The 22,159-nt window shown below is 38.7% G+C and overlaps 1 protein-coding gene across 1 annotated transcript in view; it reads right to left on the bottom strand.

Moving 5' to 3' along the window:
* The window catches only part of DOCK11 (dedicator of cytokinesis 11), a 214,575-nt gene that overhangs the window by 62,497 nt on the left and 129,919 nt on the right, over positions 1 to 22,159 (bottom strand). Inside the window, exons 28-34 of the mRNA XM_032756251.2 lie at positions 21,781 to 21,892; positions 18,771 to 18,949; positions 12,719 to 12,835; positions 9,822 to 9,897; positions 9,119 to 9,228; positions 6,894 to 7,005; positions 1,132 to 1,198 (exon numbers count right to left, since the gene is read on the bottom strand). Coding sequence (XP_032612142.1) covers positions 1,132 to 1,198; positions 6,894 to 7,005; positions 9,119 to 9,228; positions 9,822 to 9,897; positions 12,719 to 12,835; positions 18,771 to 18,949; positions 21,781 to 21,892 — 773 coding nt within the window. The remainder of the gene's footprint in view (positions 1 to 1,131; positions 1,199 to 6,893; positions 7,006 to 9,118; positions 9,229 to 9,821; positions 9,898 to 12,718; positions 12,836 to 18,770; positions 18,950 to 21,780; positions 21,893 to 22,159) is intronic.

Genomic DNA, 22,159 nt, shown 5'->3' with positions numbered 1-22,159 from the left:
CCTCAGCTTCCCAAAGTGCTGGGATTATAGGCGTAAGCCACCATGCCTGGCCCACCAGCATAGTCAATAATAGCTCTAAAAGGTTCTTCCACACTAAAAATTGGGGCAATTTCTACATTTTAAATAATAGCATTAAAATACTTTATATTATTAAAAATTTCAAACGCGTACAAAAGTAGGGAGAGTACCATAGTTAACTCCCACATACCCAATCATCCCCCATATTCAACAATGATTGAACTCATAGCTATTCTTGTTTGACCTCTGCCCTGAATAGGTCCCCTGATATCCCTCCACCCTCCCTACCCCTGTGTTTCTAAAGCAAATCCCCAACATCAGATATTTTCATTAGTAAATATTTCAGTACAATTACAGTAGTTAAAAAAAAAATCTTAACTGCTGTTTATTCTCCTGACATTTTCCATAAAAGTTTGTAAGACTTTAATCCAAGGGTTTTGTATTGATATGCTTTGTTTTTGTAGACATGCACATACAAATCATGTATGTGTATTATTTATTTAAAAATTTATTGCATTTCATTCTATGTCTAATTTTTCTTTTAGCTTCCAATAATCATATAAAAATAACTCAGGATGAAATATAGGACAACTTCCCATGTCCAGACTAGGTTTCCCCCAAAGAGTCTTGGAATACATACATATACACATGTGTGTGTGTGTGTACACATACATATACACATGTGTGTGTGTGTGTACACACACATACACAGACACATTTCTGCAGTGGGTAGAATTACTCAGCTCTACATGAAAGTACAAATTCTAAATTCCAATCATTTACACTGCTCCACTAATCCAGCATCTGTTCCAAATGAATGATGCAGGACAGCTGATATTACTTCTAGTTTTTCAGATCACAGAAAGTCTTTTGATGGGCTTTAAAGATGGTTTATTATTAGCTAGAGTTTCAGCAGTATAGAAAGCATTCCACATTCACATTTTTCTTCTGTCTGCAGGTAAAGAACCTCTATGCCAGGCTCTATATTATCAAAATAATTTAACATTTTCTACATTATTAGCAAATAAGCTATTAAAAACAGAAAAAAATTGTAACAGTTGAATTCTCCCCAAATAAGGGGAAAGTATATGAAGATAAATTAATATAACTTACTCTAAAAGTATAAGAATGTTTATGAGCTCCTGAGGTGATATTTTATTCCAGTAAGTTAAGAGAGTATCTGAAAATGGAATAAAAAAGTGTTAGCTCTTGAAATAATTACAGCAAATAGCACAGTGAATCCCCAAGTCCTATGTAGCTTCAAGGACTATCAACTCAAGGCGAACCTTGTTTCATCTATATTCTCCTCTCCCCTCCCACTGCCCAGTACATACTCTGTATTCTTTTGAATTAATTCCAAATATATCATTTAATTGGTAATTAGTTCAGCTTCAATGATCCTTTTTATGTGCTTTGTGTATGTCCTTTTGGGTCACTTATCCCAATCTTCATATCATTTCTGAAGACAGAGTAAGGGAAGCTTCTGTGTTTTTACTTTAGATGAGGTGTTTTTAACGAACTCCCTAAAATTTTATGCAAGATGGTGTGTTCATGTGCATTTTTCTGAGAAGGTCAAATGCCTTTGCCTGCTACTCAGAGGGCTCTGTGAATAACAAAGTTTAAGAATTTTAAACTTTAGCCTGGTTGCGGTAGCTCACATCTGTAATCCAGCACTTTGGGAGGCCAAGGTGGGCATATCACTTGAGGTCAGGAGCTCGAGGCCAACCTGGACAACATGATGAAACCCCTTCTCTACTAAAAATGTAAAAATTAGCTGGGCGTGGTGGCGGGCGCCTATAATCCCAGCTACTTGGGAGGCTGCGGCAGGAGAATCACTTGAACCTGGGAGGTGGAGGTTGCAGTGAGCTGAGATCGTGCCACTGCACTCCAGCCTGGACGACAGAATGAGACTCCGTCTCAAAAAAAAAAAAAAAAAAAAAAAAAGAGAATTTTAAACTTCAGGAGAGACAGATAACTTTCCTTCTTCTCTCTGCCTTTACATTATAAATTCTGATGTCCTATCTATCTGTGGAACAACTATTTCAGACACAAAAGTCTCTTAAATCTATCACATATACTTCTCTTTCTTACCCATTTCTTCCCCAACACACCTACTTAGTGAGATTTAAAACAAAACAAAACAAAACAAAACAAACAGTGCCACCACTTGATTTTCCATTCCTTTTTTATCCTACTTTGATGGAGCTAATGGTGTCAGCAGACCCTCCTCTAACTGTAAAAATCGCATAGGTGTCACAAAAGCAGGCAAATGACTTAATTCCCAACTGAGCTAGAACCTCTCAATGATAAAGATGGAAGACAAGATGATGTTGGCTTTATGGAGGGGCAAGGAGGATGAGGGATCAGGGGAGGTCGACTTAGTTACTTCCAATTTTCCAATTGTTTCATAAGACCACGAATATTGCTAGGTTCCAATTATTACAAAATGCTAATCATCAAGAATAAAACTGAAAATAGACTCAAAATTTGACTTGTTTTAAAAATTAGGCCAGGCCCAGTGGCTCACGCCTTTAATCCCAGCACTTTGGGAGGCCGAGGCGGGCGGATCTCAAGTCAGGAATTCGAGACCAGCCTGACCAACATCGTGAAACCCTGTCTCTACTAAAAATACAAAAATTAGTTGGGCATGGTGGCACGCCTGTAATCCCAGTTAAGAGGCTGAGGCAGGAGAATTGCTTGAACCCGGGAGGCGGAGGTTGCAGTGAGCTGAGATCACGCCACTGCACTCTAGCCTGGGCTCGACAGAGCGAGACTCCATCTAAAAAAAAATTAAATTAAAAAAATATATATCAAGCTAGCAGTTGACTTCCACTCTCGCCTATCTGCCACTGGGTGTCTACTCACAGAAGCTTGGGTTCCCTCCCAGAAGTCCCTACGTTTCCGGCCTCTGGTCAAAGGGCAGCTTGCTGCGCCACTGCCTGAGGGTGCTGGCCTCCCTCTCCTGTGGGTTAGCTCTTCCAGCCGAAAAGTTGGTGTCTCCTCTCCAGCGAAAACCTGGGACTTTCCGTCCAATGGTGAGCACCCATCACCCACGCCCCGTGTCCTAAGGTAGCTTCGGAGAAGGCCTGTGAAAGGGGTAGAAGTGCTCGCCCTCACAGCGAACTAGCTCCAATCCACGGCAAGTCCGCCATTTTCTTAACGGCACTGTTGTCGAGCGACAAGGCCATCCTCCCATTTCCAAATCTGTGAAACATGATGCAGGCAGGGAACGAGGGTGAAGGAGGGAGGAGAGGTTGTAAGAAATCTTCAGGAAGAGAGTCATCACAGCTTAGTGTATGTGACTTGGAATCTGACGATTTTAAAAAAACATGGCTGGCACTGAAAGAGCTCCATGATAAAGAGCTGCGGCGTCTACAGGCAAAATTAACAAGTCTGAGGAAACAGAGATTGTCAGATGGGAGGTGGACGGGCTCCACGGCCAAAATTAAAGAGTTGACTGAACAGCAGAGAGTCCTGCAGAGCACCATTAATGACTTGAAAGATCAGTTAAAGGCAAAAACCTGTGACTGCTGTTCAATGAACGAAACATACAGGCTTGCGCTAGAGAAAGACTATTATGAAATCCAACAACAAAATCTTTTCTTTATTGCGGAACTCACTAAAGAAACAAATAAATTACGAGAAGAAAATAAAAGGCTTTCTGAAAGAATAGTGAGGCAACAACAGTTTCAGACTTCTGGTAGTGATGACTTCGTTTCTGGTAGTCAAATGACTATGCCAGATTTTTCAGTCAGGGAGCCTGCACAAGGAAGGCAGAGGCATGTGCCTATCAAATCGATAAGCCAGTCACAAAGTAAACAGATGAAACCTACGAGCACAAAGGAACTGCAACAAAGTTCAGAGTTTCCAGCTCCATCTTTTAGTCAAGACCTCTTTGAAGTGCCAGAGACCTCTTTTGCGAAAAGTTCCTCTAATGACACTAAGCCTAACATAGAAGACCCTGCCAGCCAGAAGCCACTGGCCAGTTCTCTTTTAACAACTTCACTTAGTCCTCAAAAGAGGTATGGATTTCAAGATTTTTTCAGTCCTCATGAAGACAAGATTGGCCAGCCAAAAGGGACACTTGAAACAAAGGTCTCCCCCCAAAAAGAAACTCAGATTGGCGCATCATGGAGCCCTTCTGCTATCTCCCCAGGAGAATACCCAACTCATGTATCTGATACTTTACTGGAAACTTTAGAGGATTATTCTGTGACCTCATGTCACCCTCTTACAAAGGAAAAGAAAATAATCCCTTTGAATGTCTTGCCTTTAGACTCTACTTTAAAATCTAGTACAAAAAGAAGAGCAGTGGTTGCTGTTCCTTTTAACACCAAATTTGCAGTGAGAGATAGCTCTAACCAGATACCTTCCAACGAACAGTCTGCCTCGGAGAATATTAATGAATCTACAAGTGCAGCGTATGGTGCTGATAAGCCTCAATGTGATACTAAGAGTGTCTTATTGGAGTCTGGGCTAAAGAGAAAAGTGAAGACACAGTCACAAAGAAAGAGGAAGTAGCTTCCCCGTTCCCCCCCCGCCCCCCACCACCTTCTCTCTTAAGGAAGCAACAATGTTTTACTTTTCCAACAGAACAGTCTTCTTGTCAATTCAGACTTCCTAACTGGTAACTCCTGACTCTTATTCCTTTTCTCACGATAAAATAAACTAAGCAGTAAGGCCTGAAAATGTTTGGCAAATGAATCTAAGACTTTGAAATAGCAAATTTTTGTCAATTAATAAAATGCAGCTATAAGTAGAGAATGAAATTTATTCTCCAGAATCCATATAAAAGTGTAGAAATAGAACATCTTTTCATTGACATTAAAGTTGCTACTGTTTATGACTCAATAAAAAAGAAAGCCAAGAGAGGACCTCAAGAGTGTGGACTTGAAAGAGATAAATATTTAAATGCATAGAGTAACTAAAACGGAATATTTACCGGACAAGACAAAGTAATTAGAATACATCCATTGAGAAGGATCTAGAAGAAGACATTTCTTAGAACAAAATGAATATGACTTTACAGATATACAGCATGACTTTATACATATAAAAGATAAACAGATGTGACATAGACTGTATACTAGTTATTGAAAATATGCTTTTTAAAATCAAAAAGCAAGAGCAGAAGACTACAAAACCTAATTAACAAAGACCGAATATTTGGCACAGAGTACTGCCACCGAGCAAGCATGGTCAACATTTGCAAGAATAAGAGGAACTATCAAGTTCACAAGAAATAAAACAGACATGGGCTGGGCGTGGTGGCTCATGCCTGTAATCCCAGCACTTTGGGAGGCCAAGGGTGGAGGTTGCAGTGAGCTGAGATCCTGCCACTGCACTCCAGCCTAGGTGACAGAGTGAGACTCCGTCTTCAAAACAAAACAAAACAAAACAAAAACAGTCATGGTTTTACCCATGACATTAAAAAAAACAACCAGAGACTTGTCTCTGGTTAGTACAGAATGTGATGTATGTGTGTGTGTATGTGTGTGTGAGACCTACAGTGGAGGAAGGGAGAGGAACTAGTCAGCAATGCAGCTTTTCCCCTCCTCCTACCTTCTCTCTCTTTCCCTCATTCTTTGGGCTGTGGTGGTATTCAACCGCTTTTTTGTTCACTTCTGCTTTTTTTCTAATGTATGTCTTGGACCTATTTTTTTTAAGGCTAGTCAAGTGAGGCAATGGGAGTGGAGAACAGATAAAGATTGGTCCTCTTTTTTAAAAAAACAAATTTATTGAGAGTTTCATTTACCATAAAAATGCCCACATAAATAGCCCACAATAGTACAATAGCTTATAGTTTATTCAAAGACTAGTGAAACCTTCACCACAGTTTTAGAACATTTTCATTGCCTTAAGAAGAAGCTCCATAAATGTTAGCAATTTCCAGATTCCACAACATAATGTTTGATGTTTATGCTAAATCGTACATTCCTAGAACTTGAATATTCTAGTTATTTTTATTTTATTAACGAACTTTAGAATTTACTTAATATCTAGCTATTTATTTTCATGTTTCTATAGCTACTTAGATAGCAACTTATTTTATGTCTTTACATCCTGCATTATTATAAAATATTTAAAACGAATAATTACTAAAAATAAAAAAATAGAAAATGAGTAAAAGATAGCAATCACTATGATGATCCCAGGTGCTTTTATGTTTTCCATTCTTGCATATTTTTTTTAAGCAAAAGTATTGCGAAAAGGAAGAGAAGGGAGGGAACTGTGTAAGTAAATGTGGTATTTGGAAATAACCTGCTTTTACTTCCCGAGGACATACAATTTATGAAAGTCCTTCGGTTGTATTCCATCATATAGTGTAAAGAGGAACTGGTGACACTAGTAAATACGGCTCTATACCAAGGAGAAAAAACAGAGCCTGACAAAGAACGTGATACCAGACAATATCATACAGTGTTGCTGCAAAGATAATGATGACATTCCCTACCCTTCGAGAACTCTTCCTGTCTTTTTGTTTCTTATTTGTCAAATCCTGGGTTAAATAAAAGCTGAAGTATTAAATATGAATTCTGGTGGTTATTATTTCCTTTCAGTTACATTGGTCATTTAATGAATTAAATGCTCTGCATGAAAACAAAATGTTTAGCACTTCTAAAACCATTGCCTCATTTTAGAAATTCATTGGCAAAATTATGTTAAAATTATTTCAAAGACTCGAACTTGTGTGACTGACATAAACCTATTTTGAGGTTCAATTTAAGAAACATTTTAAGGTCAGAGTCTCCAAGTAACTTTATAATGTGCATGTGCTCTGCCTCCAGATGATGATCAAATATTGTTGCATGAATTTGTGGACCTATAAGGGTGTATGTCTAGTACAGTCCATGCTTAATATGATGGTAACTCACCTTCTGAAATCATTTTTACTATATACAGGTAGCACATCAGAAGGCTTCTGATTTCATACTGATCCAGGCGGTTATACTGGGATACACTACTCCTTGTAGAACTCTGTCGGGTCTATAAGGACAGGATGTTTGTGAAATAGTATCAGTACAATTTTCCACAGCTTTTAACTCAGTAATAACTCTTTTTTTATCATTAGATCTGTTTGGGAAAATTCTAAACATAAATCTAAATTTTATATTACAACTTGAAGGTGAATGGGCTGAATCTTTCTTTCCTAGTAATAGCTAGTAATATCACTAGACATTACCTTGGGGTCTTCACAAAGATATAGCCATGAATACTGTGTATGTTTCATTCTCATATGCCATGTGTTTTAGTGGTAAAATTTTAAAATAATCATGGCTATTTAAGGAAAGATAGCTTTTACATGGAGTGAAAGCGTAAGAAACATCTTAAACTTTTTCATTTGAATCTCTCCTTAGAGTTTATTAAAATCCAACCTCCAAATCATACGTTAGAAAATCTATCTTAAGGGCTAATAAAAGCCAGGCACGGTAGCCCACACCTGTAGACGCAGCGCTTTGGGAAGCTCAGGTGGGAGGATCACTTGAGGCCAGGAGTTTAAGACCAGCCTGAGCAATATAGCAAAACCAGTCTCTACAAAAAAAAAAAAAAATTTAGCTGGGTGTGATGGTGCATGCCTGTAGTCCTAGCTACTCAGGAGGCTGAGGCAGGAAGACTGCTTGAGCCCAGGAGTTCAAGGCTGCAGTGAGCACTGATCGTGTCACTGCACTACAGCCTGGGTGACAGAGCAAGACACTATTTCTAAAAAATATAAATAAATAAAGAAAATGGGCTAATTATATTACGATAATTACACTTAGGAGTACCCAGTAATACTTCAAACTTAGTACCTCTACAAAGTACTGATGTGTTCCTATTATTTAATGACTTTTTAAAAAATATCGGAAATTAAGCATGAAAAGATCTGACTTATTTGGGGATTTATATGACTAGAATAACAATAATCTTCTAAAAAATTTAAAAACTAATACTTTCAGTTGAGCTAAACTGGGGATGCACCATTGACTAGGGTGGAATTTACTAAGGAAGAACTTTTACTTGCAGCAAACAGACCTAGGTTCTGATTGCTTGCCTAGCTACTATGTGACTACTAGCAAGTCATTCAACCTCTCTGACCTTTATTTGCCTTAGCTATGACAGTACCAGTTGCCACAATTTCTAAATGATGTAAAAGAGAAACATTTGTGAATAAATTACTGTTTACCCAAAGGCTCAAGGAACCAGTGGGAGTATAGTCCACTGGTTCTCAAGGGTAACAAAACCCAACCAGCAGCATCAACATCACCTGGGAACTTAGAAATACATGGTAGCAGGCCCTATTCCAGACTTACTGAATCTCACCCTGGGGTGAGGCCCAGACATCTATTTTTTAAGCCCTCCAGGTGATGCTGATGTACACTAAGAGCACCATGATATAGGAGAAAAAGTGCTCGTATTAGAAAATCTGGGTTCGAGTATGGTCCTGCCATAGCTGGTTGTTCTAAGTCATAATCCCAATTTTCATTTGTAAATTGAGAGTTGAAATGTATTATTCTTATAGACCCTTCTAATATAATTTTACACAATTCAATGATTTTACATAACAACATGGCAAAACTTTACAGGTCTAAAATGAGGTCTTTCTGCCTTACGGCAGTCACATCTCAAACTTTAATGGTAGGCGTGAAATGACTTGATAGAAGAGTTGGGACGATATATTCTGATTAAGTGCTGCTGGGACCCTAAGATTGTCAATTTCGGGACCTATATTTTTTCCTCCCAAATTAATATCATTACTCTGTTACAAAAGAATGAAAGACTGCATTAATCCTGCCAGGATGTGCTTTGTTTTAAATAACAAGGCACATTAGATATTTTAAACTTGAATTTCCCCTCGCTAAGATAGCGTGCTAGGGTTAAAGGAGATATTCAGAGTTAGAACTCTTGAGGATGAATGCCTTATTCTCTATAAATAGTTTAAGACATTGAAGTAGCAGCTGCCACTATAGGAAGATACTGCTAAAATATCTAAGAATTATGGGATGCTCTTTGCAGAGCCAGGATGCACTACAGGAGAGTACAGATGCTCATATTTATACTATAAAAAAACTGTTGCAGGCTAATGTGTCACTAGGGTCATCCTATATATTTAAGTTCTTACATTTTCACCAGTGTTGCCCTGATCTGGAAATCCTGTTGCTCCTTCTGGGATGAGGGAACCTCTTGAATCTTCTCTCTTAATTCCATGTCCATTTTGAAAAGACCCATAAGCTGGGGAAAAAAAAAAAAAAAAAGTCAAGTCCTTATTGGCAAGAGGGGGAACTGTCAGAAATATTTAAAAAATAAGTACTGAACTAATTTAAGTAGAGACATTAATATAGGGAATAGATCTTGGACATCTAAAATGTGAAGTTTATTATATCAAAACACCATAAGAAACCATGTAAAAGTGAAGCAACTTTTCACCTTTCAAAACACTTTAGCATGTACGAAACGACAAGAAATTCCTTGGAAGCCGTAAAATAAAGCCACACAATTTAAAAGACAATTTTATAGACAAGGAAACTTGAGCCCAGAGAAGGGAGTATCTGGCTTAAAACTGGTAACAGATAAGAAGAGTGGAAACCAATATTTTTCTCATTATCCTCTATTTTCTCAGTATGCCAAGCTATGTTCTAAATAAGCTTAGACAAGGAAACCTAGGCAAATAAATTTGACTGCAAGTATGAGTCAGATTTTAATTAAACTTTAGTAGAGATCAAGCTATGTATGGTCTTTATTATGAAATATATCTAAAATACTGAGAAGTAGAGGGTACATTTCTAAATACCCACGCAATGTATCATCTCCAAAGGTTTAATTACCGGTGTCTTTGTCAGTGCTCAGACTCCCTCTATTGGCAGGTGAAGTAAAGCCACATGGAAACTCATCTCTGGATGCCTATAACAGAATATGATACCTGTGTCATTTAAACAAATTCGTATATAGGATAAGAAATTTGAATTAACAGAATAAAATGTTACATTGATTTTAAACAAAGCTCACTGTGAAAGTCTAAATCAGATACTAGTAATTAGTATTTAGGTGACTCTTTTTTAAAAAAAAAAAAAGCTACTAGCATACTGTTGTAACCATGACCTCTAGCCAAGTGACATAATTCTAGATAGCTGCAACTGGTACAGTCTTTTTTGTTTTCATTTTCTGAGACAGGGTCTTGCTGTGTAGTCCGGGCTAGAGTGCAGTGGCGTGATCATAGCTCACTGTAGCCTCAACCTCCTGGGCTCAAGTGACCCTCTCACTTCAGCCTCCAGATTAGCTAGGACTACAGCTATACACCACCACATCCAGCTAATTTTTGCATTTTTTTAGAGATGGGGTTTTGCCATGTTGCCTAGGTTGGTCTCAAACTCCTGGACTCAAGTGGTCCTCCTGCTTCGGCCTCCCCAAGTGCTGGGATTACAGGCATGTGCCACAGCGCCCGGCCTGGTAAAGTCTTAACATGATTCAGTTCTCCTCCTTAGAACCAGGGCAATGCAAGAAGAAGGTGTGTGACCAGAAGCCCTAGGGAAACTTGAGCTGCAAGGAGTACAGAGAAGTGAAATATTTCCAAATAATGCTGTCAAATATATGTGGAGGGAGCATAAGCATGAAATACTGTATTTGTAAAGTGAGACCAGCCTGACACTCAGGTAGGTGTAGTAGTTGACATGACCGGGAGTCACAGGGAAGCAAGCCACTAGAAAAGCTTAAAAGCAACGTCCTCAGGAACGCAGGACAGGCATGACAAATTGGCTGTAGCATTTCATAGGGGGAATTTGCAGAGGAAGCTGTAACTGACACAGTTTAACCTGCTACCCAACAATATTACGTGGCCAGTCAAAGTGCAAAGGTGATCTTGGGCCATACGGAACATGGATGGGGGCAGAAGTTAACAGTCCACTGGGCAGACCATAAAGTGTGTAATTTGGACATTGTATTTTAATAGGGTTACTGGTAAACTGGAGCATATTCGGAAAAGTGGTGACCACGAAAGCAAAGGGTTTTGGGGACCGGGCACAGTGGCTCATGCCTGTAATTCCAGCGCTTTGGGAGGCTGAGGCAGGCAGATCACTTGAGGTCAGGATTTCAAGACCAGCCTGGCCAACATGGTGAAACCCCGTCTCTACTAAAAGTACAAAAAAAATTAGCCGGGCGTGGTGGCGCATGCCTGTAGTCCCAGCTACTCAGGAGGCTGGGGCAGGAGAATCACTTGAACCCAGGAGGCAGAGATTGCAGTGAGCTGAGATCGTGCCACTGCACTTCAGCCTGGGTGACAGACTTAGACTCTATCTCAAAAAAAAATAAAGTAAAATAAAGGATTTGGAATGACAGATTAGTGGAGATATTTGGCTTGGAGAAAAATTTAGAAGACACAAGTGGAAAGGGTACATTTGGAGGTGGGAACAGATGTGTTTCCTGTGTCTCTAGAAGACAAAAGTAAGACCAGTGGATAGAAAACCTTTTAGGTCTAATGTGAGAAGGAATGTTTAAATTATTACAATGGCAAAAGGTTGTTTTGCCAAATAGGAGACTGATCACCTCCAAAGTTCCTTCTAATTCTTAAAATTCTAAGGGGAGCAAAAAAAGCACAGACCAATTGTGATAAACTAAAAAAGTCTCACCAAGAAGTGCTGAAGGAGACTACTAAGGGAAAGAAGAAGCAAAGGAATACAGTTTAGTCCCCAGTGCCTAATATCTTGGAAGTAGAGAATCTTTTGTTCAGTTTAAGTTGAATAAATGTATGAAGCCATACAACAACAGAAAATGTTAAGAACAAAACACAGGGTTCAAAGGATTTGTGGTGTTCTCTTGGACTTTGTTTTCCAAAGTGCAATCTTTGGACCGGAAGCAGCCAAAAGCTTGTTAGAAATGCATGCTCTCAAGTCCCACCCAAGGCCTATTGAATTAAAATCTGTTGGCTGGGTGTGGTGCCTCACGCCTGTAATCCTAGCACTTTGGGAGGCCGTGGTGGGTAGATCGCCTGAGGTCAGGTGTTCCAGACCAGCCTGGCTAACATGGTGAAACACCGTCTCTACTAAATATACAAAAACATTAGCCAGGCATGCTGGTGGGCACCTGTCATCCTAGCTATTCAGGAGGCTGAGGCAGGAGAATCCCTTGAACCCAGGAGGCGGAGGTTGCAGTGAGCCCAGATCACGCCACTGCACTCCAGCCTGGGCGACAGAGCGAGACTCTGTCTCAAAAAAAAAAAAAAAAAAATCTGTTTTAAAAAATTCCCCAGGTGATTCATATGCACATTAAAGTTTGCAAAGCACTGTATTAGGAAAAACAGTGTACATGGAGTAAAAAATGAACTCTTGGCTGGGCATGGTGGCTGATGCCTGTAATCCCAGCACTTCAGGGGGCTGAGGCGGGAGGATTCCTTGAGCTCAGGAGTTTGAGACCAGCCTGGGCTGCACACTGAGACCTTGTCTCTGCTAAAAATGAAAAACATTAGCTGGGCATGGTGGCATATGCCTGTAGTCCCAGCTACTCGGGAGGCCAAAGCAGGAGGATCACTTGAGCACAGGAGTTTGAGACTACAGTGAACTATGATTGTGCCACTGCACTCCAGCCTGGGTAATAGAGCAAGACTCTGGCTCAAAAAAAAAAAAAAAAAAAAGCGAACTCTTAAGGTTGAGATCACATAGCATATGACCCCAATTCCAAATGCATTCAATAAAATAGGATAAAACTCCAACAGAAACACATTACTACTTACAGAATTAGGCATGGCTGCACAAGAATACAAGGTATCTCGACCTGCTAATCGCTGTATATTTTCCAAAAGTAGTCCAACAAAGGGGAGGTACAATTGTGCTATTTTGGCTTGTTGGTTCTGAAAAATAATTATTGAAAGCTTAATAGGTATATAATATGTATATATTACAAATAAATGGAGTTGGCTTCATATATCAATTTAAAGACTAAAAAGTAGGCTAACATCCATAACAAATTACTGAAGCATGAATCTATTTATACTTATAGTCTGAAAACTAATTACCACAGAACTTTGTTGGCCTTTGGATTTATCCATGATACAGACTCAAATTACATCCCTCAAACATAATGACATGAAGTAAAAGGTTTTTGTAAAAAATAGAAGTTGGCCTATAAAGCAGATGATATTAGTCCTGTTTTTCAGCTCCAGTGAGGGTTGAGCTTCATGAGAGCAGGGACAGTGTCTGTCTTGTTCACTGCTTCATCCCCAGTGCCTGGGCACATAGCAGATGGTCAATACATATTAGCTGAAGGAATGAATGAGTAAGTGGAAGAAGTGAAAAAATGGTAAGTTACTGTATTCATTCAAGAAACATTTTTTGCTTCCATTAAAGCTACAATTACAATAATATGAACTTGGTCCCCTAAGTCAATTATAAGACTTGGGAGATTGATATATTTGTAAATATGCAAATAAAACTGGCCACCAGGACTCTTAATTAATGTGGTGCCTCTTATACAAATTTATTTATTGCTTTCCTCAGCTTATAGACATTCCTCGCCAGATATGTATATACACTCAAATCAGAGAAAATAGTGGCTGTGGTAGCACAAGAGTTGCCCTCCATCCTTCATGACTTTAGGAGGTTTTTCTGGAGAATTAGATAAGGCCCTCTAGCGCAAAATGGTCAACATGTAGAATATAGAAGATTACTGGTCTCTTACTATTGTTTTAGTTTGCATTTACTATTGAGGTTGAACAATTTGTCACGTGTTAATTGGCCATTTGCACTTCATTTGTGAATTTCAAAAACCCTTCCCTTCTTAACAGACTTTCTTCCAACATAGTACCCCATCAGTAATAGTCTCTACCACCAGAAGATTTTGGTTTACCGGGTCTGGACTGGTCCAGATGATGTTGATGTGCATAAATGTTTCAGAACCACTAACCTAGTCCAACTTCCTGCTGAAGGCAGGAATGAATGGCCCTTACATGTATCCTTGACAAATAGTTTTTTAAACTTCTTTAAAACTCAAGCCATTTCATGGGTTCTATTAGAAAGGTCCTTTATCTGAAATACACTCCTCATAAGTTCTACATCCTAGGTATAGCTCTGCCCTTTGGAGCTACAAAGAATAAGTCTATTTCTACTTTTGCATGGCAACCCTTTAAATATGTGAATACAGTTACCATGAATCATCTTAACTCATTCTTTGTTTTTTTTTTTTTGAGACTGAGTCTTACTCTGTCACCCAGGTTGGAGTGCAGAGGCATGATCTCAGCTCACTGCAATCTTTGCCTCTTGAGTTCGAGAGATTCTCCTGCCTCAGCCTCCCAAGTAGCTGGGATTATAGGTACCCAACACCACGCCTGGCTAATTTTTGTATTTTTAGTAGAAACAGCGTTTTACTGTGTTGGCCAGGCTGGTCTCGAACTCCCAACCTTAGGTGATCCACCCTCCTCAGTCTCCCAAAGTGCTGGGATTATAGGTGTGAGCCACCGCGCCCGGCCTTTTAACTCTCGTTACTTTCCTTTGTTCCATGGCTTTGGTGTCAAGATTTTTCACTTAGTGATTACCCTTGTTTTGGTGGTTCTCTAATTTTTCAATGGCCCAAGTTGAGATTTAAAAGGCAGTATAGCTAGTGGCTGACAGCACAGATTTTGCAGTTAAAGACATGCACAAAACCCAGCTCTCCCATTACTAGCTACTTGATTACAATCAAGTCACTTAACTATAGTTTTCTCTTTGGTAAAATGGGGGCAATAATAATGATATCAATTAATGTGAGGTATTTAAAATAGTGTTTGGCATATAGTGAGTCCTCAATAAATTTTAGCTGCTAGTATTAATATTATGGCTTCTAAATAGGAGTCCATTTTAGTTCTGATAGTGAGTGATCTCTAAGGGAAGAGAAATTACAACTCTCTCAGGGAAGCAGGAACACAGGAAAACATACTGTCATTGCCAAATATGTTAAAAATTTTGCCTGCACGACAGATAGAATATAACCTAAGTATCTATTAATAGAAGACTAGTTAGATAAATAAAGTATATCCATATGATAGAATACTATGCAGCTACTTTTTAAAATGCGGTAGATCTAACCTTCAGGCTGTACTGTTAAGTGAAAAAAGAAAAATGTATAATGGTTTCTGTTATATTTTATACATATATAATATGTCATATAGGCTTGTGCTTATATAAAATAGAAGTATAAATAAACTCACAAGAGTAGTTGCTTCTGGAAAGATGAATTGGTGAGGGGAGGTAAGGAATGCAAGACAGGCATTTTGATTTTTGTTTTTCACCATGCATGTGGATTACTTTTTCAAAAAAGGAAAAAAGATTTGCCCACAGCCCAACTAGAAGTAGAATCTGCAGTTCTCTTAGGTATGAACATTACTTGTAGTGGGTACAAGAACTATACAGGATCCAGGGTAAATGTTAGATATTGAACATTCTTGTTCTGAAAAGGAAAAATGTCTCATGGTAATTATAACAAGAGACATTGCTGGCTGGGCACGGTGGCTCGCACTTGTAATCCCAGCACTTTGGGAGGCCAAGGCAGGCGGATCATGAGGTCAGGAGATCAAGACTATCCTGGCCATCATGGTGAAACCCCATCTCTACTAAAAATACAAAAAATTAGCCAGGCATAGCGGTGCGTGCCTGTAATCCCAGCTACTCGGGAGGCTGAGGCAGGAGAACTGCTTGAACCCGGGAGGCGGAGGCTGCAGTGAGCTGAGATCGTGCCACTGCACTCCAGCCTGGGCTACACAGCAAGACTCCGTCACACACAAAAAAAGAGAGATATTGCTAAATAGTTTATGAGTAACACATAACAGGGACCAGCTATATCTCCAGAATTTCCTAAGAGCAGGGGCTTAAGGAGTGGCAATTGGCTGGAAAGAGTGGGGATGATTAGGGAGTTGAGTCTCAAAGTAGGCTTTTCATAGGAAACATTCTTTTCTTTTCTTTTTTTGGCTTATTACTTTGGGGTCCCTTTAGAGAACTGATGGAAAATATGGGGGCTTAAGGCTCCCTCCAATCCCTCACCTTGGTGTCATCATTAATAGGAAACAAGCTCTACTTGGATGTATTTGATAAATGAACTCTTACACAGGCTGCCTGGAAACTGCACAAAACAGACAAAGGAACTTTTATATCCTCATCCAATATTCTAGAATTGAAACTTTGGTTAACCAAGCCCATGAAGTAAACAAACTTTTTATGGAGAAAACTCTATCGTCATTTAATGCCTGTATGAAGCCTCTGAACAAAGAGGAAATAGCTTCAGAAGTCATTGAAAGAGTAATAAGGCTTGGTATTTCAATCTTTCCCGTAGTTTAAAACCTCAAACACTCAGTGTCTAACTTATTCACGGGTAACAATACTTGCGTGTGTACACGTACTGCTCTAAGAATTTAAAAAGTAAGTTAAAAGTGTCCAAATTTGTGATATAAAATATTTAATTCTGCCTCTAGGTGGTGAGAATCCCACTGGCAAAATCCAATTTTCTTTCATTTTCATGTGAAGAGGCAGTGGAGAAACATACAACTTTTTGCTTTAGAGAGGGGAAGTTCATTTTGTACTTTTCCAGTGAATCATTTAAAATCATGGCTAAAGACATTTTCCTCCACGTGGCATAAGATCCTTTTCCCCACTTACAGGTATAAGCAAGAAGTTAGCCAGAACCCAGCGATAATGCATTTTTAAAGGCTTGGCCAAGCTTGATTGGACTGGAGGACTTTTAAGATATCTTTTTATTTGGATATATTATACCAGTTAATTTGTGTGAAGTCAATATCAACATTCACAAAAAGTGAAAATGGCACATAACTGAGCCAACTACACTAAGTGGAGGTATGTTATAATGTGTCAAAAACAAAGCAAACTGCAGTAAGCAATAAATTACATCTTAAAGCCAAGAAGTTTAAATCTACTTTAGGATACAATCACATGACGAAAACTAGCAAGATGCACATGTATGAAAATCACTGTAATTAAAGGAATGTGAGTAGATGTCACTGGCAGGCATTTTCTGTTTAAAAAGGACAAATGGGAATACCGTAGAAAAAGAATAAAAGCTCCAAGTCAGCCTTCCAAAATGACTGATGATAAATGACATCATAATTTTATTTATATTGGAATGTAAAAAGAAAAGGATAATTTATTATGAAACAATATTATGTTTCCTAGAGTGATTTACAATACCGTGGAAGTAAATTAGAGTCTTCTAAATCTATACAGTTTGCACTCCACTTTTTCAAGCCAACAGGATTTAATGTCAGTAAGATTTCAATATATATGTTAAAAGTACAGTAAATAGGCCGGGCATGGTGGCTCACGCCTGTAATCCCAGCACTTTGGGAGACTGATGGGGGTGGATCATGAGGTCAGGAAATGAGGACCATCCTGGCCAACATAGTGAAACCCCATCTCTACTAAAAATACAAAAATTAGCTGGGCATGACGGCGTCCGCCTGTAGTCCCAGCTACTTGGGAGGCTGAGGCAGCAGAATCGCTTGAACCCGGGAGGCAGAGATTGCAGTGAGCCGAGATCGCACCACTGCACTCCAGCCTGGGTGGCAGAGCGAGACCCCGTCTCAAAAAAAAAAGAAAGAAAACAAAATTAGTGCAGTAAATAGAAACTGTAGCTGTGACCGTTACTCATAGACAACAGTGCAATGTATGTAAAATTTATAGCCACACCCACAGCTATTTATAGTAACACCATCAAATTAACATTTTTTTAGTAAGAAAAACTTATTACATATTTTACATATGATATATATTTAAAGATATACTAAAGCATGTTTCACAGAATAAATTTTTTAAAAATTCTTAATCATGAAGCAGTTATGTTATTCTTTAAGTATGATTTGAGAAAACAGTGTATTTCTTTAACAGTTAACTAAACTATATATATATGCATATATACATATATATGCATATGTATATACATATATACATATATATGCATATGTATATACATATATATGCATATGTATATACATATATATGCATATATATATATATATATATTTTTTTTTTTTTTTTTTTTTTGAGACAGAGTTTCACTCTGTCGCCCAGGCTGGAGTGCAGTGGCATGATCTTAGCTCACTGCAGCCTCAGCCTCCTGCCTCCCCGGTTCAAGTGATTCTCCTGCCTCAGCCTCCCGAGTAACTAAGACTACAGGTGTGTACCACCACGCCTGGCTAATTTTTGTATTTTTAGTAGAGATGAGGTTTCACCATGTTGCCCAGGCTGGTCTCAAACTCCTGGCCTCAAGTGATCCACCCACCTCAGCCTCCCAAAGTGCTGGGATTACAGGCGTGAGCCACTGCTCCCGGTCTTAAATGGTATTTTTAAAAATCTAATGATTTGAGGCCAGGAACAGTGGCTCATGCCTGTAATTCCAGCACTTTGGGAGACCACAGTGGGTGGATCACTTGAGGCCAGGAGTTCGAGACCAGTCTGGACAACATGGTGAAACCCCATCTCTACTAAAAAATACAAAAATTAGCCAGGCGTGGTGGTGCTCGCCTGTAGTCCCAGCAACTCGGGAGGCTGAGGCACAAGAATCCCTTGAACCTGGGAGGCAGAGGTTGCAGTGAGCCGAGATCATGCCACTGCACTCCAGCCTGGGTGACAGAGTGAAACTCTGTCTCAAAAAAAAAAAAAAAAAAAAAAAAAACTTATGATTTGAAGCAAAAATAAATTTTCCTCAATGCTTATATAATGGTCCTTGCTACAAAAACTTCATCTTCTATAAAAAATCATAGTAGAACTTTACCAGTGTGATACTGATGACTGCATGGATATCCTTACCTTGTGCTGGTATCTTGTGTCAAATGCATGTTTTATCAAAAGATTCTTTATGACAGAGATAGCTGTATATCTGATCTCATAATTGTCCTGAAGAGCAATGGAAGTTTCCCTCAGAAGTAGACCAACCAAGAAGTGATGCTTGCAATACTCATCTGATAAACTGTATTCAAGATTTGAATCTGCAGTACAATGAAATTTAAAACCCATTTATGAAAATATTCAAAACATGATTATAATTAAAATACTGTATTATTTAATAATATGTGATCATGCTAGCAAGAGCTATAATTTTTATTATTAATGATTCTGAGCAATTCTTTTATCATCTAGAATAAGCATGCAAAATTTACAAGACAGGAGCACTCATATTTTGGGCTAGACGATAGCTTTAATGATCATTTCAGTCAGAAAGAAAGTCCCTAGATTCTTTTTTTTCCCCTAGATTCTTTTAAACTCATAGAAATCTTAGGATAGAAACTACAATAAAATAATTACATATTTTGCAACATTTTAACAGATTTCTTTATAGCTGAAGAGATTTTGTCACAACTATAAATTTGAAAAATTCTATGTAATAATGCTTGATTTACTTATCCATTTATACTTATAAAGTGGGAAAAGACAAACTAAACAACTAAATAGTCTGACAGTATTGACCGTTTTAGTAAATATTATCTATTGGGCTGAAAATATACATGGGACATAAGAACAATAAGGAAAACAGTCTCATTTCATTCCAATCCATCATCACTCAAAAACAAATATTTTATATCAGAAAATAATCACTTTGAACTATGTCTTTCCTGTCCTTTAAGATCCTCAGTCTATTTTATTTATTTATTTATTTGAGATGGAGTCTCACTCTGTTGCCCAGGCTGGAGCTCAGTGGCACAATCTCAGCTCACTGCAACCTCTGCCTCCACGGTTCAAGCAATTCTCCTGCCTCAGCCTCTGAAGTAGCTACGACTATAGATGTGCACCACCATGCCCAACTAATTTTTTTTGTATTTTTAGTAGGGACGGGGTTTCACCATGTTGGCCAGGATGGTCTCGAACTCCTGAGCTCAGGTGATCTGCCTGCCTTGGCCTTCCGAAGTGCTGGGATTACAGGCATGAGCCACTGTGCCCAGCCTAGATCCTCAGTCTATTTTAAATCCCAGATGTTAATATCATGGTTGGGACTTGCTTTAAAGTACTTATAGGGGATTGTGATCAGGTTTAGTAATTTTTTTTTTTTGAGACAGTCTCACTCTGTCACCCAGGCTGGAGTGCAGTGGCGCAATCTCGGCTCACTGCAACCTCTGCCTCCCGGGTTCAAGCGATTCTGCCGCCTTAGCCTCCCGAGTAGTTGGGATTACAGGCATGTGCCACCATGCCCGGCTAATTTTTTTGTATTTTTGGTACAGACAGGATTTCACCATATTGGCCACGCTGGTCTCTAACTCCTGACCTTGGAATCCACCCGCCTCGGCCTCCCAAAGTGCTGGGATTACAGACGTTAGCCACCGCGCCCAGCCAAGTTTAGTAATTTCTGTGGTAGATTTCTACTATCTTTATTTCCTCTCCCATACTATTTAATTAGATAGGCCATGAAGCCAAAGGATATGTTTTCTATTTCTCTTTTGGCCTGTTCAGCACTTAATATAATGCTTTATATTCAGTTGGGACTTAATAAATGCTGCGAGTAGTCCAATTTAATCCTAAATCCTGATTATCTGTCCACTCCTTCTTTTTCCTGACTTCCTCATAGTTATAAATAAATATTGGGTGAATTATGTGAGCTATACATGCTCAGAATCGAATAAGGGGGTAGTTGAATAGGAGTGCTATGGTTTAAAAATATTTTTTTCTCCATTTTCACTGGCTATAATTCCATCACTAAAACCACCACTCAGCAGATACTTCTGTACAGACCAAGGCAGATTATTTTCTTCCTGCATTGGTCATGCTCTTTTGTGAATCCCTATCACCTTCTACGCACAAGGGCCAGGACTGACTAACAAAGGTGGTGTTATCTGAGTAGATTTTACAAATGGTAATCAATTTGTTACTTTGGTGATTTGAATAAATCCAATCAGATGGTTTCATCTACACCTGCAAAATTGTGGCCAAGGTGTCACTAAACAGCATCTGAAAGAGGCAAGCCCGAGAGAGGAGACACACACACACACCCACACACAAAAACAAAAACAAAACAAGTAACTTCCAGTTCCCCATCCATGGCCTCTACTATGCTGGCTTGCAGCAGGAACTTGTGTTTTAAGGGAAGATATTTTAAAGTTGATTTCTCTAGCAACACTCAATTTTATTTTAAAACTAAACAAACACACTGCCTCCTAGATTTTCTGGGTACTTTAAAGCCTCATTTTGGCTAGGGAGGATTTGAAAAGCAAACAAAGCCCCCATCCATCTTAGCAATTCATCAAATCAATTGTTTTCTAAAACAGCAAGCTAATTTAGAGTGAACCGAGTTAAACCTACCTACTGAAGTCAAACGGTCCACCGCAAATGAAAAAAAATCTAATTAATATATGAAAAGAAAAGGGACAAATAAAAAACATAGTAACATAAGAATAGTGCTATACAACAAAGCATTCAATAAAACTAGCAATGGAGATAACTGAAGGCATTTCATAAATTTAGCACAAACATGTTACCATTTTACTCTACCTTTACATTTTTTGATGCTTTGAGGAGAAATGCATTTATATGTCTTTTTCTTAATTTAGTCTTATACAAGATCCCAAACACTACTACAGAAAGTAATTTCACCAGTATCTGACATCTGTGTTTAAGCAGCAATCTATTAACACACCTGATTTCTTCACACTATGAACATTATTACTGATATTATGAAGGAAATGCAGAAAAACATTAATGGACTTCAGATAGTAACAATTCTGAAATTACCTTCAAGTTGACTGGTTCAACTAGAAAACATTATACTACACTAGCGCTAGCAAAACATGGAAAAAAACGAACTCAAATGATGGAAAATGCAAATACATGCCTTGAACCCGTTGCAGTTTAGGTTTTGCAAATGCCATTGGCAAGTTCAGAGGAATGTAATGTTCGTGATTGCAAATTGTTTGCAGAAAGTCAAACTTGTATTCAGCCAGAACCTAAATGGAAAGAAATGATACGTTAGCTCATATTTAGTAGGCATTTGCTATTTTAAGAATTTAATACAGCGCATTATTTTTCACAATGGAAGTGCTTAGTATTCTAAGCATACCTTGAGATGCGACCTGTGCAGGAAAGAGTTAACATAGCAGGTCCGAGACTGCTATCCTTTAAAAGGCCTGCTTGTTGGCTGGCATCTAAAAAATGAAATTTTGAAATGTTCCCTACATGATAAGTTGCACCTTCTGTGTCAGCCTGCTTAGACT

Source organism: Hylobates moloch, unplaced genomic scaffold, assembly GCF_009828535.3.
Source record: "Hylobates moloch isolate HMO894 unplaced genomic scaffold, HMol_V3 SCAFFOLD_7, whole genome shotgun sequence".
Taxonomy (NCBI): domain Eukaryota; kingdom Metazoa; phylum Chordata; class Mammalia; order Primates; family Hylobatidae; genus Hylobates; species Hylobates moloch.
This window is presented reverse-complemented; position numbering and strand designations above follow the sequence as displayed.